Source organism: Nanorana parkeri, unplaced genomic scaffold, assembly GCF_000935625.1.
Source record: "Nanorana parkeri isolate BGI_ZX_2015 unplaced genomic scaffold, ASM93562v1 scaffold903, whole genome shotgun sequence".
NCBI classification, from domain to species: domain Eukaryota; kingdom Metazoa; phylum Chordata; class Amphibia; order Anura; family Dicroglossidae; genus Nanorana; species Nanorana parkeri.
The window spans coordinates 486,722-498,769 of record NW_017307171.1 but is presented as its reverse complement, the minus strand read 5'-3'; the positions used below and the strand labels follow the sequence as shown (position 1 = coordinate 498,769).

The 12,048-nt window shown below is 43.0% G+C and overlaps 1 protein-coding gene across 2 annotated transcripts in view; it reads left to right on the top strand.

The window, feature by feature from the left end:
- The window catches only part of MFSD8 (major facilitator superfamily domain containing 8), a 21,344-nt gene extending 10,499 nt beyond the window's left edge, over positions 1-10,845 (top strand). For both annotated transcript variants that reach the window (XM_018565962.1, XM_018565960.1), the window contains exons 7-12: positions 344-402; positions 3,714-3,819; positions 6,997-7,131; positions 7,402-7,505; positions 8,977-9,212; positions 10,631-10,845. In XM_018565962.1, the coding sequence (XP_018421464.1) occupies positions 344-402; positions 3,714-3,819; positions 6,997-7,131; positions 7,402-7,505; positions 8,977-9,212; positions 10,631-10,831 (841 nt within the window). In that variant the 3' untranslated portion in view covers positions 10,832-10,845. The remainder of the gene's footprint in view (positions 1-343; positions 403-3,713; positions 3,820-6,996; positions 7,132-7,401; positions 7,506-8,976; positions 9,213-10,630) is intronic.
- The last annotated feature ends 1,203 nt before the right edge of the window (positions 10,846-12,048 follow it).

The following is a 12,048-nucleotide window of genomic DNA, read 5'->3' as shown; positions in this document are numbered from 1 at the left end:
ATGAAGTTTTATTAAAAACTAGAGAAACAGAAATAACATCCAAAATGTTTTCAATCGAGCTCAGATATTCCATTTGGAATTCACTAGATCTGTGATCACTATCGGGGGTTATTCATAAAAGGGTGAAGAGTTTGGAGAAGGAAGGAGAAGTGAACAATCTAGGACAACATAGCTGATTTGGAAAGTGAGCTGAATTAGAGAATGTTTCCAAATCGGCTATTTTGGCCTAGATTTGTGTGTTGTGTTGTGTTTTTGTTTTTTTAACCAACGCTTCCACACCTAATTTTAAAAGTTTTTGCAGTTACTTTGTGGTTTAAGCAGTGTATTTGTCTTCTTCTTGCAGAGAACACAGAGTGGATGACCTAGGAAGGCACCTAGGAAATATAAACTATGAGCCTGAAGGTATTATATACGTTTTAGATTTCACATATACCTATATTGACCTTCTATTCTGCATCTGCCCTTCAGGAATGTTTGTGTTGCTTTAACCACTTCAGTACCAGCAAGTTATACCCCCTTCATTACCAGGCCATTTTTAGTGCTGTGCTTTTAGTTTTACTGAGAATTCCTCCATTACGCAACACTGTAACAAAATTAACTGTGTATCATTTTTGGGGACAAATAGAGCTTTCAATTAGTAATATTTGATAACCGCTTTTTTAAAATTGTTTACTATATAAAGTAAAAAAAGACCAGAAAATTGTTCATCTTACTTTCGTTTATAAATCAAATGACCCCATTTTGGAAAGTGGACGCTCCAAGGTGATTTTTTTTTTTAACGAAGAAACATGCTGGTATTGAAGGGGTTAAAACCTGGAGCTTGGTAATAGCGCACAAGATGCATTAAATATACAGTTCATAGACCGTGGGAGGATAAAGATGAAAGGGGTTAATGTATATATTTGCAGGACAAGCAAGGTGAAAGGTGTAATATACAGGTCAGAGTACAGATAGAATGGATCTAACATAAGCAGAAGAGGAGGGAGGGATAAAAGGGTTGCTCACATTACTCACTTTACTGTCCCCTGCCTCTGATGTAAGAGGAAGGGGAGGGCTTGGTAATGTAAACATTGCTGTGTGATTGCTGTGATAACCAATCACAGGACACAGAGTCTGATCAGTTCTGTGTCTAAAGCCACAGCTCTCCACTGTCTAACGACAGCGGGAGCAGCGTGTGCAGCAACCGCGGCCACGAGCAAACAGGAGTTTACCTGTAAGTCTGCCCAGAACAATGGGGCAACGGACTGCCCATAGATTATACAGTGGCCAGTCCGCAAGTGGTAAATATTTGTTGAGAATATTCCACAGCCACTGGAGAGAAGAACGCAGGGATATTATGCAGACGCAGAGCTTCAAATCAGGGCTGTCTAAACAAGCCTCATTTTAGAAATTCTATGCATGACTAAGCAGCTAGTCTACATCTGCAGATTAGCTATTTTGATCTATTAAGCTGCATTAAAGTGACCCATTAAAATGCATATCAAAATCACAAAGGGCTTGTGTCCACAGGTTTTGGCCTTTATATCTATGGGCAAATCCAGTGTGCCCTCGGGTGCATTCTGCTTTCATTTTGACATTAGTGTGAGATGCTTCTGGGATCATTCTGAATTCAATGAGAGATGTCTGGCCAACAGTTGTCCTCCTCCTTACCTGCATTTGAGTTCCTCCTAAGCTTCATCAACTTGCTTCAAGCTGCTTTTGCATTTCCATTGACTTGTATGGGGAGAGAAGCAGTTCTGATGTGAACAAAAGCCCTTCAACATAGGCCCTTCAAACGTCAGTATAATTTAAGTGTTTCTGCACCATGGAAATTTTCTGTTCTTGAATGTTTCTCATTCTTAATATTACATAAGCATAACACGTGGCAATAAAATGCACATATAGTCATTAGTAAACATGTAAAAAAGGCATGCAGTAACATCTGTCATAAACGTGCATGTTACTGACTGCGCCTCTGTGTACAAGTGCATTTATTAGCAAAGCTTTACAGTACCTTTTACTTTTCAAACTGTATGTGTGGTTTACTGAACATCTTCAAGGAATGATACATGATGGCCAGACTTTTTTAGGGGAATCTTTATGAAAGTTCTAGAAGAGCACTAGATGAATTGCTAACTAAAAAAAGAAGTGTTAATTCTCTATTTCGTCCCAAAATAGTGTAGTATTGTGTAAATGTGTCTTCTTATAGTGTTGTCTCATTCTGTTTAAAGGAGAACTTTGAGGTAAGTGATTTTCACTCACCCTCATAGTTCGAGCCAACGTGTGACATTGAAACTGTCACACGTCGGCTCAATAGATCGGAAGTGAGCGAACACATACCTTCGCTCTCTCATGTCTCGATCCTGTCCCTGCAGAGAGCAGTGACTGTCACTCACAGCTCTCTGCAGGGATTACCCCGCTCCGATCCTCCAGCGCTGACTGGAGGAACGGACGGGGGAGGGGGCGGGTACAGCTGGCTCTGCCTCTAGATAGGCAGAGCCAGCTGTCAGTCATGCAGCTGGGCGGATCCCGGCACAATTGTCGGGATCCGCTTCAGCTGCGGCGCCTCTAGATAGGGAGAACCAGCTGTCAATCGCGCAGCTGGGTGGATCTCGACAGTAATGTCGGGATCCGTGTCGGCTGCGGCGGTCTCAATATAGCGCAAGCTGTAGCTTGCGGTATACTGAGTTTTGGGTCACGGTAGGACGCTAGTTTGTGTCCTCCCTTGACCCTGAGGAGAACTATGGAAAACACTGACCCCATAGTTCTCCTCTAACCATTTCCTTAATTTGAGTTTGTTTTGAAGTTGGGTTTTATGAGCATGAAGCGTTTCAGTTCCTTAAAGAAACAACCAGTATACATAGCGGTTTATAACAACACTGGGTTGTAGGTCACATCTTATTATGTTACAGATGTCATCTTGTGTGTTTTTAATGTAGATAAAAACTACATTTGATAAAATGACGAGCACAATTTTTTTTTAAGCTGAATTCCAGCCTTCCCTTCAGTCTTGTACAGGCGTCTCTTACTTTAATTTCACTGCACACTGTGAGCTTCTCACATGTATGAGAAGCTGCACCAAGTCAGAGCCTGCCTCATACCTTACTAAAGGATAGCCAACATTATCTAGCTCAATCCTCCCCAGTCTTACTGTACTGTCCCTGGCCCTTCCATTGAATTTCAGTTCTTTTAATTATGGAGGTTCAGTGTCAGGTGTGGGCATTACCTAGGGCAGTCTGCATTCAAATGCAGCCTCCTTAGGAATGCTCATTCATTAGGGTATTTTATATTTGCATAACTCCTCCTAAAAGTCAGCCCACTACCTGCTTTAAGGCTAGCGACATTTGAGAGGAGTACTCAGCCGGGGTGCTCTGATCTTTTCAGGAAGCTATGTGCAGCACCTTTTTGGCCCCCTCCACCAGCTATGATTTGCATTCATTGCATAGGGAAGCACAGAGACCCAATGATTGCATTTCTAAAATAAGGCATATATTGAAAACAGAATGATTTTATTAGAACATTTCCTTGCATATTATTGAGGGATGAGGAACCAGGAAAGGCAAAACATACGATTATATTTCGGCTTTAAATGCCAAATATTTCTCATTGAATTTTTCATACGTTATGTTTATTAATTTGCACAATGAAACCCTTCACTATGCCTTGTTGAGTTTCTTCCACTAGATGATGCCACTAATGGTTGGAGTGTATTTATTGTTTGCTTTTCTTTGCAGAGCTTAATTCACAGGCAGCGAGTGAAGAGGTTGTTGACCGAGTGGCCATTGTCTCATCAAATGTTTTGTTCTTTGTCATTTTGTTTGTATTTGCCATTTTTGAAACGTAAGTATGCCTTTCTCATGTCATTACAATAATATTAAAAAAGTGGTTATATGCATGTGTTTCTGGGTGAAACCTGCACGTGCTGGAGCTGAAATCGGTCTTCATTCTATGGTGAGATCTGCTTGATCTGTTGGTTGTTGATTCTCATTATAAAAATGCAGTACTTTAAAGAAGAAATCTGGGCAAATCACATCTTAACTCTTGCAGTGGGGCTACCCCCACTCTGCAAGGTTAAGTGCTCATTTTGTCTAGGGTACTAAAAGAACAGAGTTATACTCACCGGAATCATGATCCTGGCTGGCTGCTATGCCGGTCCCTTCAGCCTGTCTCCTCCTCCACTCCAGTGATGAAATGTCCTTCTGTGTCCTCACGTCCTATACAATGTAGACCTTAGACTGCTGGAGCGGAGGAGGAGACAGGCTGAAGGGGGGGAGGGGGGCGGGGGAATTTATCAAAATCTGGAGCAGATGTGCATGGCAACCAATCAGCTTCTCTTTCATTTTCAAATCTTAACTGAACAAACCTAAGAGTGAAGTTGATTGATTGCTGTGCACAGCTGCTCCAGATTTTGTCTGCTTCTGTTTTTGATAAATTCCTCTCAAAGAATAACAATCAATTTTCTGTGTATTAATGGATCAGATCATTCTTATCCAAACCTTAAAGCAGAACTCCCAGGGGAAAAAAAAAATATTTATTTCTTGTAGTGGGGCTATTCCCGCACTGCAAGGGTTAAGAGCTTCTGTGTGGTTAAAAAAAAATAATAGTCACTCGATCCTCTGAGCCAGTCGGCTCTTAGACCAGTCCCTGGAGCCTCTCTCTCCCTCCACTGCAGCAGTCTAAGGTATTGTGAGTCATCTGTCCTATACACTGTGTATAGAATGTGTGGCGGCCAAAGAACATTCTGTCGCTGAAGGGAGCGCTGTCATAGCCAGTCGATCCGAGGGTCGAGTGACCACTTAAACCCAGTGTGTAGCCCCACTGCAAGGATTAAGATTTTTCTTTTTACCCCTGGAGTTCTTCTTTAAATTTGAATAGGCACTGGTAGGTAGGGCTGCAACCAACTAATTGATTATGAGAATAGTTGTCAACTATTCTCATTATTGATTAGTTGGTTGGAACTCCTAGCTCTCTCCTCCACGTTCGGAGAAGGGCACAGCAAGCAGTGGGCGGGTGCAATAGCCAGCCTGCTATTGCAAATTGAAATGGCCAATAGCAGGCTCGCTATTGCACCAACCCACTACCTGCTGTATTTACATTCAGCTGCCGTCTGCGGAATCTTCCCACTGGCAGCTGTCATTTCCTGGCTGAAGCTATTCAAGCGCCATGTGCTTCCAATACAGTAAAAAAAAAATTTTTTAAAAGGTGGAAAAGTAATTTCCCGTTTCGGTCTGACACATTTTGTTGTGGGAGGTGTGTTGCATTGCCATTCATTTAAATGGCACCCCAAACACCCCTCCCACCCACAGTGTGATCTCCTGTGCTGGAATGCACGGTACCTCAATGCAGTGCGATTGCAAAAAAATTGTTCATGCAGTTTTATTCTGACGTAAACTTTATATTTTGTAACACTCCATTTGTGTATTTCATTTTAAATTAAGGATGGTATTTTTATTTTTTCTGTGATTAATCAAAAAAAATAATCGGCCAACTAATCAATTATGAAAATAATAATTAGTTACAGCCCTACTGGTAGACCAATCAGTTGACTTGATATATTTCTCAGAGACTTGGGTAGTAAGACCTTCCTTATGAAGTTTCAGAATTCCTACTGTAGTCTCTGGTTTCTAAAATAAAAATCACGAAGGCACATTGGGATGCCCTGTAATAGTCATGTCAGTTACACAGCCATACCTGGGGGGAGTGCCCTGGATGCTGAAGTCACTAGAGTATGAGCTTTGGGCTGAAATTTATGACTGATCTTTTTTTGTGATTAGGATTACATTATAACTGTAAACTTCAGTGAACTGTTCTGCCGCACCAGGTGGTGGCGGCAATGGTGAGCACCAGGAAATATGGCTAATATGTCAGATTGTACATCTGAAGGTAAAGAAGGCTGTTTGTAGCTGTCGGGTAGTACTCTCCTTAGTAATACCCTCTTTCAGTGCCTCCTGCTTACCAGCTACAGTGGCTAAGCTAAAAATTACTTTCTTAAAGTTGTTGTTTGCACACCCTCCACATGGCAATGCCCAGGCTTGCTAATAGGCCTTGCCATGACTTTAAGGGAGAGGTTAAGCATTTACTACTATGAAAGGAGAAATCCAATTGGGCTGCTCTGGAGGGGCATATCACTATGAAGAAAGAATGCACTGACTTCTTGCAGCTCTTAGGGGTCCAATATTAAAGCAAGTGGTACGGCCTTACTATGGATACTGCACGTTTATAAAGCACAGCAGCGTCTTTACAAATGTGCATTGCTCACCGCTGGCTTTTGGAATCTGAAGCAAGTGCAGTGCAAAACAAACGGAAAGCAAGTCTAAGTAACTTAACCTGTGTTAAAGGAGAACTATGAGGTGAGTGATTTTCACTCATCCCCATAGTTCTAGCCGACCTGTGACAATGAAACTGTCACAGGACGGCTCAGTAGATCGGGAAGTGAGCTCTCTGCCGTGACAGTGGAGGGGCTGGATTCCCCCCTATCCGCTCCAATCTTCCAGCGCTGACTGGCGGAACGGACTGGGAGGGGCGGCTACAGCTGGCTCTGCATCTGTACCGCGAGCTGTAGCTCGCGGTACACTGAACTTTGGGTGACGCTAGTTTGTATCCTCCCGTTACCCTTAGGAGAACTATGGGGAAAAGCCCTACCCCCATAGTTCTCCTTTAAGCAGAGGACCCCATGGGACACTGCAAATCCATACTACAGATTGCATTTTATAAACGGGCCTCAAAATGCAGCCATGTTATGGAGTAACTCTTTGGTGTTCAGAAAGCGATATCTTTATAAATGATTCCCTCGCATTTTATCCCATCTGAGTCCCGCAGGTTTTCTTTAAAATTACAGACTTCGAAATTCTTTCGGGATGCAATGTTCTTATTAGGAAGGTGGGTGGCATCCTATCCATGTTATTTCAGTTCCTTGAGTATGCAATCTAGATAGATAGATCATTTTGTGTGTAATATGTAAGATATGTATATCATTTTCTTCAAATGTAAGACTTTCTTGTTACTTCTATTTCCCAGAATTGCAACCCCACTAACAATGGACATGTATGCATGGAACAGGACACAGGCAGTGTTTTATAATGGAGTTATCTTGGCTGCTATTGGTGTGGAGTCAGTGTTTGTATTCATTACGGTTAAAATCATTTCTAAAAAGTAAGTGACTCTAATATTCTCAGTGAAGTTTAAGTCTTTGCATGAAATAGTTTTCAGCATAATGGATGACATTGTTGAAAAGGGCTACAGATTGTCCAATACATGCCAGTTGTTTCCCACTCATAGATACAAAGATCATCATAAGTATTGTGTTATTCCTTTGTATACTTGCTATGCTTTTGTGTTCTTTGTTCAGTCAAGTGAAAAATCATCATATCTGTGGCTATCATTGAAAATGGTTTATTTCAATCATTCTTCTTTCTATAACAGGACTGGAGAGCGTATTTTGCTTCTCGGAGGACTGGCTACTATTTGGGCAGGGTTCTTTATCTTGTTGCCTTGGGGAAATCAGTACCCAAAAATACAATGGGCAGGTTAGTATACCTTCCATACACTGAGTGGCCAGTTTATTATGACCACCTGACGTTTGTAGGCAAATTAGCCATAATTTCGAGCTGAAGTTGCTAGAGGGCCAGACCATTATAAATAGGGAAGCAGGTTGTTTACCACGACAGTAGAAGTGATTTTGTTTCTGAAGATATGGGTAAACAACGCGATTTAACAGCCTTTGAACGTGGGATGATTGTTGGCGCTCGGAGCCATGGAGCAAGTATCAGCAAAACAGCAGAATTTGTTAAATGTTCAAGAGGGGCTCATTGTTAAAGTGTTTAAAGACTGGACTGTCAGCTGAAAACCTGGGTCTGAACGTGCGAATTGTGGCCGTCAGCGACTAGTCAATGTTAGGGCAGAACGGAGAGTGGCAAGACTGGTACAAGACAACAGAAGGGCAACAGTGCAGTGCAAGTACTGATGGGGTGGTCATAATAATCTGGCCACTCAGTGTATACCTGGTAGTAATCTGTGTTTTGCAGGGGAGATTTACAGCAATACTTCCAGAATTGACATCCCCTAATGTATTCCTACAAAGATCCAGCACAGACTGTGAACATTACACAGCAGAAAGTCAAACTGCAGGCAATATAACACAGGGTGGTGAGGAACAGTTAGCCTTGATGGACTTGCTTTTTTTTTTTAATTCTTTATTTTCAGTTGTTCATTTGTACAGACATTGGATAATTAGGAGGAAAGAGGAGTTGTGCAGTACAGTAAAATACAAAGGGTACATCATGAACCTGCGTAGTGTACAGAAGATTTAACAATTCCACTGGTTTTCGGAGCCCTAATCTGGGCAAGGTAGACTTGTATTTTCAGTGCGTATTAAAGCGTCACCACCCATGGGTGAAGCGCAACCAATTATGCCGTGGACTGTGCCAGGCTTTCATATCGCACCAAGAAAGGCAGTGCAACCAGGTATCTGCCATACAGAAGTCGTAGCATGGACGACACAAAGAGGTGGGGGGGGGCGGAGACAGCATTCAGCCGAGTCCCAGCAGGCGGCAGCAGTATGGACTCTCTGTGGCCAGGGTGTCAGACTATGGCGTCAGATTATGTCTGGAGCCTCTAGATTTCGTATCTCCACAGGTATGGCATGATATCTTATTCTACCATGAGTGCACCATACTCTGGGGAGTAGAGGTATTCCAGCCAATAGAACCACGCTGTCCGGAACTTGTCGTCAGTATGGTGCAGAGACACGGGGAGCTCCTCCATTACCCGTGTTTTGTCCCTCCATTACCCGTGTACGGCGCCACATTTTGACCGTGGGTGGGCTGGAGCTTTTCCAGCGTAGTGAGATACAGGCCCTGGCAGCGTTAACCAGGTGAATGAGCAGAGATGAGCGTTGGACTTGCTTTTTAAGACTTGAACATTTCAACTAAGTATTAGCCAAAATGTAAATGTGTAATCTCAATTATTGTGATTTATGAATACTGCCTTCTTCTGCAGACGTTGAGAACACGACCATTCACAACTCAAGCTCCTGGAGTTCAAGTTTTGTGATGTCCAGCAATCACACTGTAGAGCCAACAGGATGTCCTGCAGCTCAGGCCTGGTGCTTCTACACACCTGTTATCCACCTTGCGCAGTATCTTACATCTAATATTTTAATTGGCCTCGGCTATCCGGTCTGTAGCGTCATGGCTTACACCTTGTACTCAAAAATCATAGGCCCCAAACCACAGGTAAGTCAACAAGATCTCAGAATAATGCAGGATTTTAGTATTGTTTGAATATATGGTCATTCATGAAACAAGTGAGAATTGAGGCTTTCATGCTCCTGTACATGGCTGACGTCTTTAGGAGCAGCATCCTCATTAGTGAGAGCTAACATTAAAGTAGTATGAAAGTCTTCTTTTTTTTTTGGCATATATCTACTGCTTGAAAGCAGTAGATATGCCCTAAGATTTAAAAAAAAAAAAAAAGTTGACAAATACCAACCAACTTACCTTTGTCAATGCCGCTCGCTCCTGGCTGCAGAAATTGCGGCTTCCGAACGTTGTGAAGGAAGAAGTGTGGAGCGGGCGCAAACGCAGGCAAGATCGCCAGAGGGGAGAGGAGGAAAGAGACACTGAAACTGAATGGACACAGCTGGGAGTCCACGTGCTGGACAGACACCGTGGGACACAGAAGATGGAGGAGTCTGCGTTGGATCAGAAACCGGTATCCAGCGCTGGAGGGACTGTGGAAGGAAGTTGTTCGGATCAAGAGGCATCACATAAGGTAAGTCCTTACAGCAGCATGGAGGGGAGGGGGGGCGGGGGTGAATTATGCCTTTTAAAAGGAGAACTATGAGGTGAGTGCTTTTCACTCTCTGCCGTGACAGGGGAGGGGCTGGATTCCCCCTGCTCCGATCCTCCAGTGCTGACTGGCGGAACGGACGGGGGGAGGGGGCGGGTACAGCTGGCTCTGCCTCTAGATAGGCAGAGCCAGCTGTTACTCACGCAGCTGGGCGGATCCAGACATAATTGTCGATATCCGCTTCAGCTGTGGCGCCTCAGTATACCGCAAGCTGTAGTTCGCGGTATATTGAGCTTAGGGTGATGGCAGGATGCTAGTTTGTATCCTCCCGTTACCCTAAGGAGAACTATGGGGAAAAGCCCTAACCCCATAGTTCTCCTTTTAATATCACTTTAATCAAAGGCATCCAGTTTTTTAGCTGCTATATTCCACCAATTCCTTTTATATAAAACAGGAAAAGAATGAAACATTAGCAATCTTCCTGGATTGTAGCAGACTGGTTGCATACTGGCAAAGCTAGCATAATAGATGGTCCCATTAGTTGCAGAAAAGAAGTTATTTTTAACTTTAAGCAATTTACAAAATAAATACATAAAGCTTTCCTTCTAAAAATATTTTGTTCTGCTTCATAAAGCCATTCTCTTCTCTCTCAAACTGGCATGTCCCTATGATGCCAACTTTGATCGTTTTTGTTGTAGTAGTGCTGTAACTTGAGCAGTGTTGCTAAACTGTCAGTCCTGTTTTTGTGGTTTACTGCATATCATTGTTTGTTCTTTTCAAAGTGTCTACGTGCATACTGTTATAAGCCAAAGTAGAAAATGTATCCCAGATCCCTGTTCTAAAATGTCTTTCTGTCCTTTAGGGGGTATACATGGGCTGGCTGACTGCAGCTGGCAGTGCAGCTCGGACCTTAGGACCAGTATTTGTCAGTGAGACCTACACACACCTGGGACCTCGATGGACATTTAGTCTAATTTGTGGAATAGTGGCAATATCTCTGTTACATTTGGCAGCAGTTTACAAAAGGCTTATTGCTTTTTCTGTTCGGTATGGGAAAATATAGCAATAATTACCTGTGTTAGCTAACATACACTACACTGGATTTAAAAAACATTTCTTATAAACGGTTCATCTGAAGAAATGAAGCAGACTACCAGGAAAATCATATTTGGAGAAATAACATCTGCTTAACTGGCGTTACAGAAAGAGCTGAAGAACAAGTTTCCAATGTCTGAACTAAGAACTGGCTTTACCTCCCTGGCGCTCTTGATTTTTTTTTTCTCTCCATTTGTCTTTTTTCTTTACGTTTAAATTTGCCACCGGTTCCGCCCCCCTGCAACGCATACGCTCGCAAGGGACAGAAGACGGATGCCGGCATCGGCCGGAGGACACAGCGGGGATCGTAGACAAGGTAAGTGTGGCGCTGTGTAATCCTGAGTGTGGCTCGGGGTTACCGCTTATGGTACTGAAAATTAACCTCGAGCCACACTCAGGAACACCGCCAAGGAGGTTAAAACTGTTCTTATGGATAATAAATAATATCCTGCTCTAACTGTGGAAAGGGCACAAGGGATGGCAGTCACCCACCGGTTCTGGGGTACAATGCTGGCCTCATCTTGCACATGTTCTCTACTTGAGGCTGGCAAAACAAAAAGGAATTTTTATGGAAGTATTAAAAAAAAAAGATTATGTAGGACATTTTTTTAAACTGTAGAGAACCTCATATCAGGTGGTTCTCGGGGGCTTGACATTTAGGACTCGGTGAATCCCGCAGAAGAGGAAATTTTTTGGTGTATTTTTTTAATAGGTAAGCTTCCTTTTATTCTTTGACATGGCTTACTATTCTGTGCATGGGAGAATATGCTTTTTGTAGTCTTGGAAGGACTTAAGCAGTCTGCTTCCATAAGATTTGTTGGTCACTTTGAAAAGTGCTGAATTACTGCACAATGTTGACTCTTTGGAATGGGATTGCAGCCACCTGTGGAAATGCACCGTAAAGAACTGACACCGGAAGGAAAAATATAGATCTTCTGGTGACAGTATAGATAAATGGCCAAAAAAAAAATCCATCACTAAGAGGGTTATTCACTAAAGAGCCGAAGGATATAGTCGTAGCGTTGGCTAATCCTTCGGCCGCCAGAGCCCTATGGCTCGTGCAAACCGAAAGGCAACCAAACGTGTATGCTTCGGCTCGGCTGGCGCTGAACACACAGCCAAAGTGGGAAGAACGGTCTGCCCCCCCCCCCCCCCCACCAATAAAACAAAAGGGGGGGGGGGGGG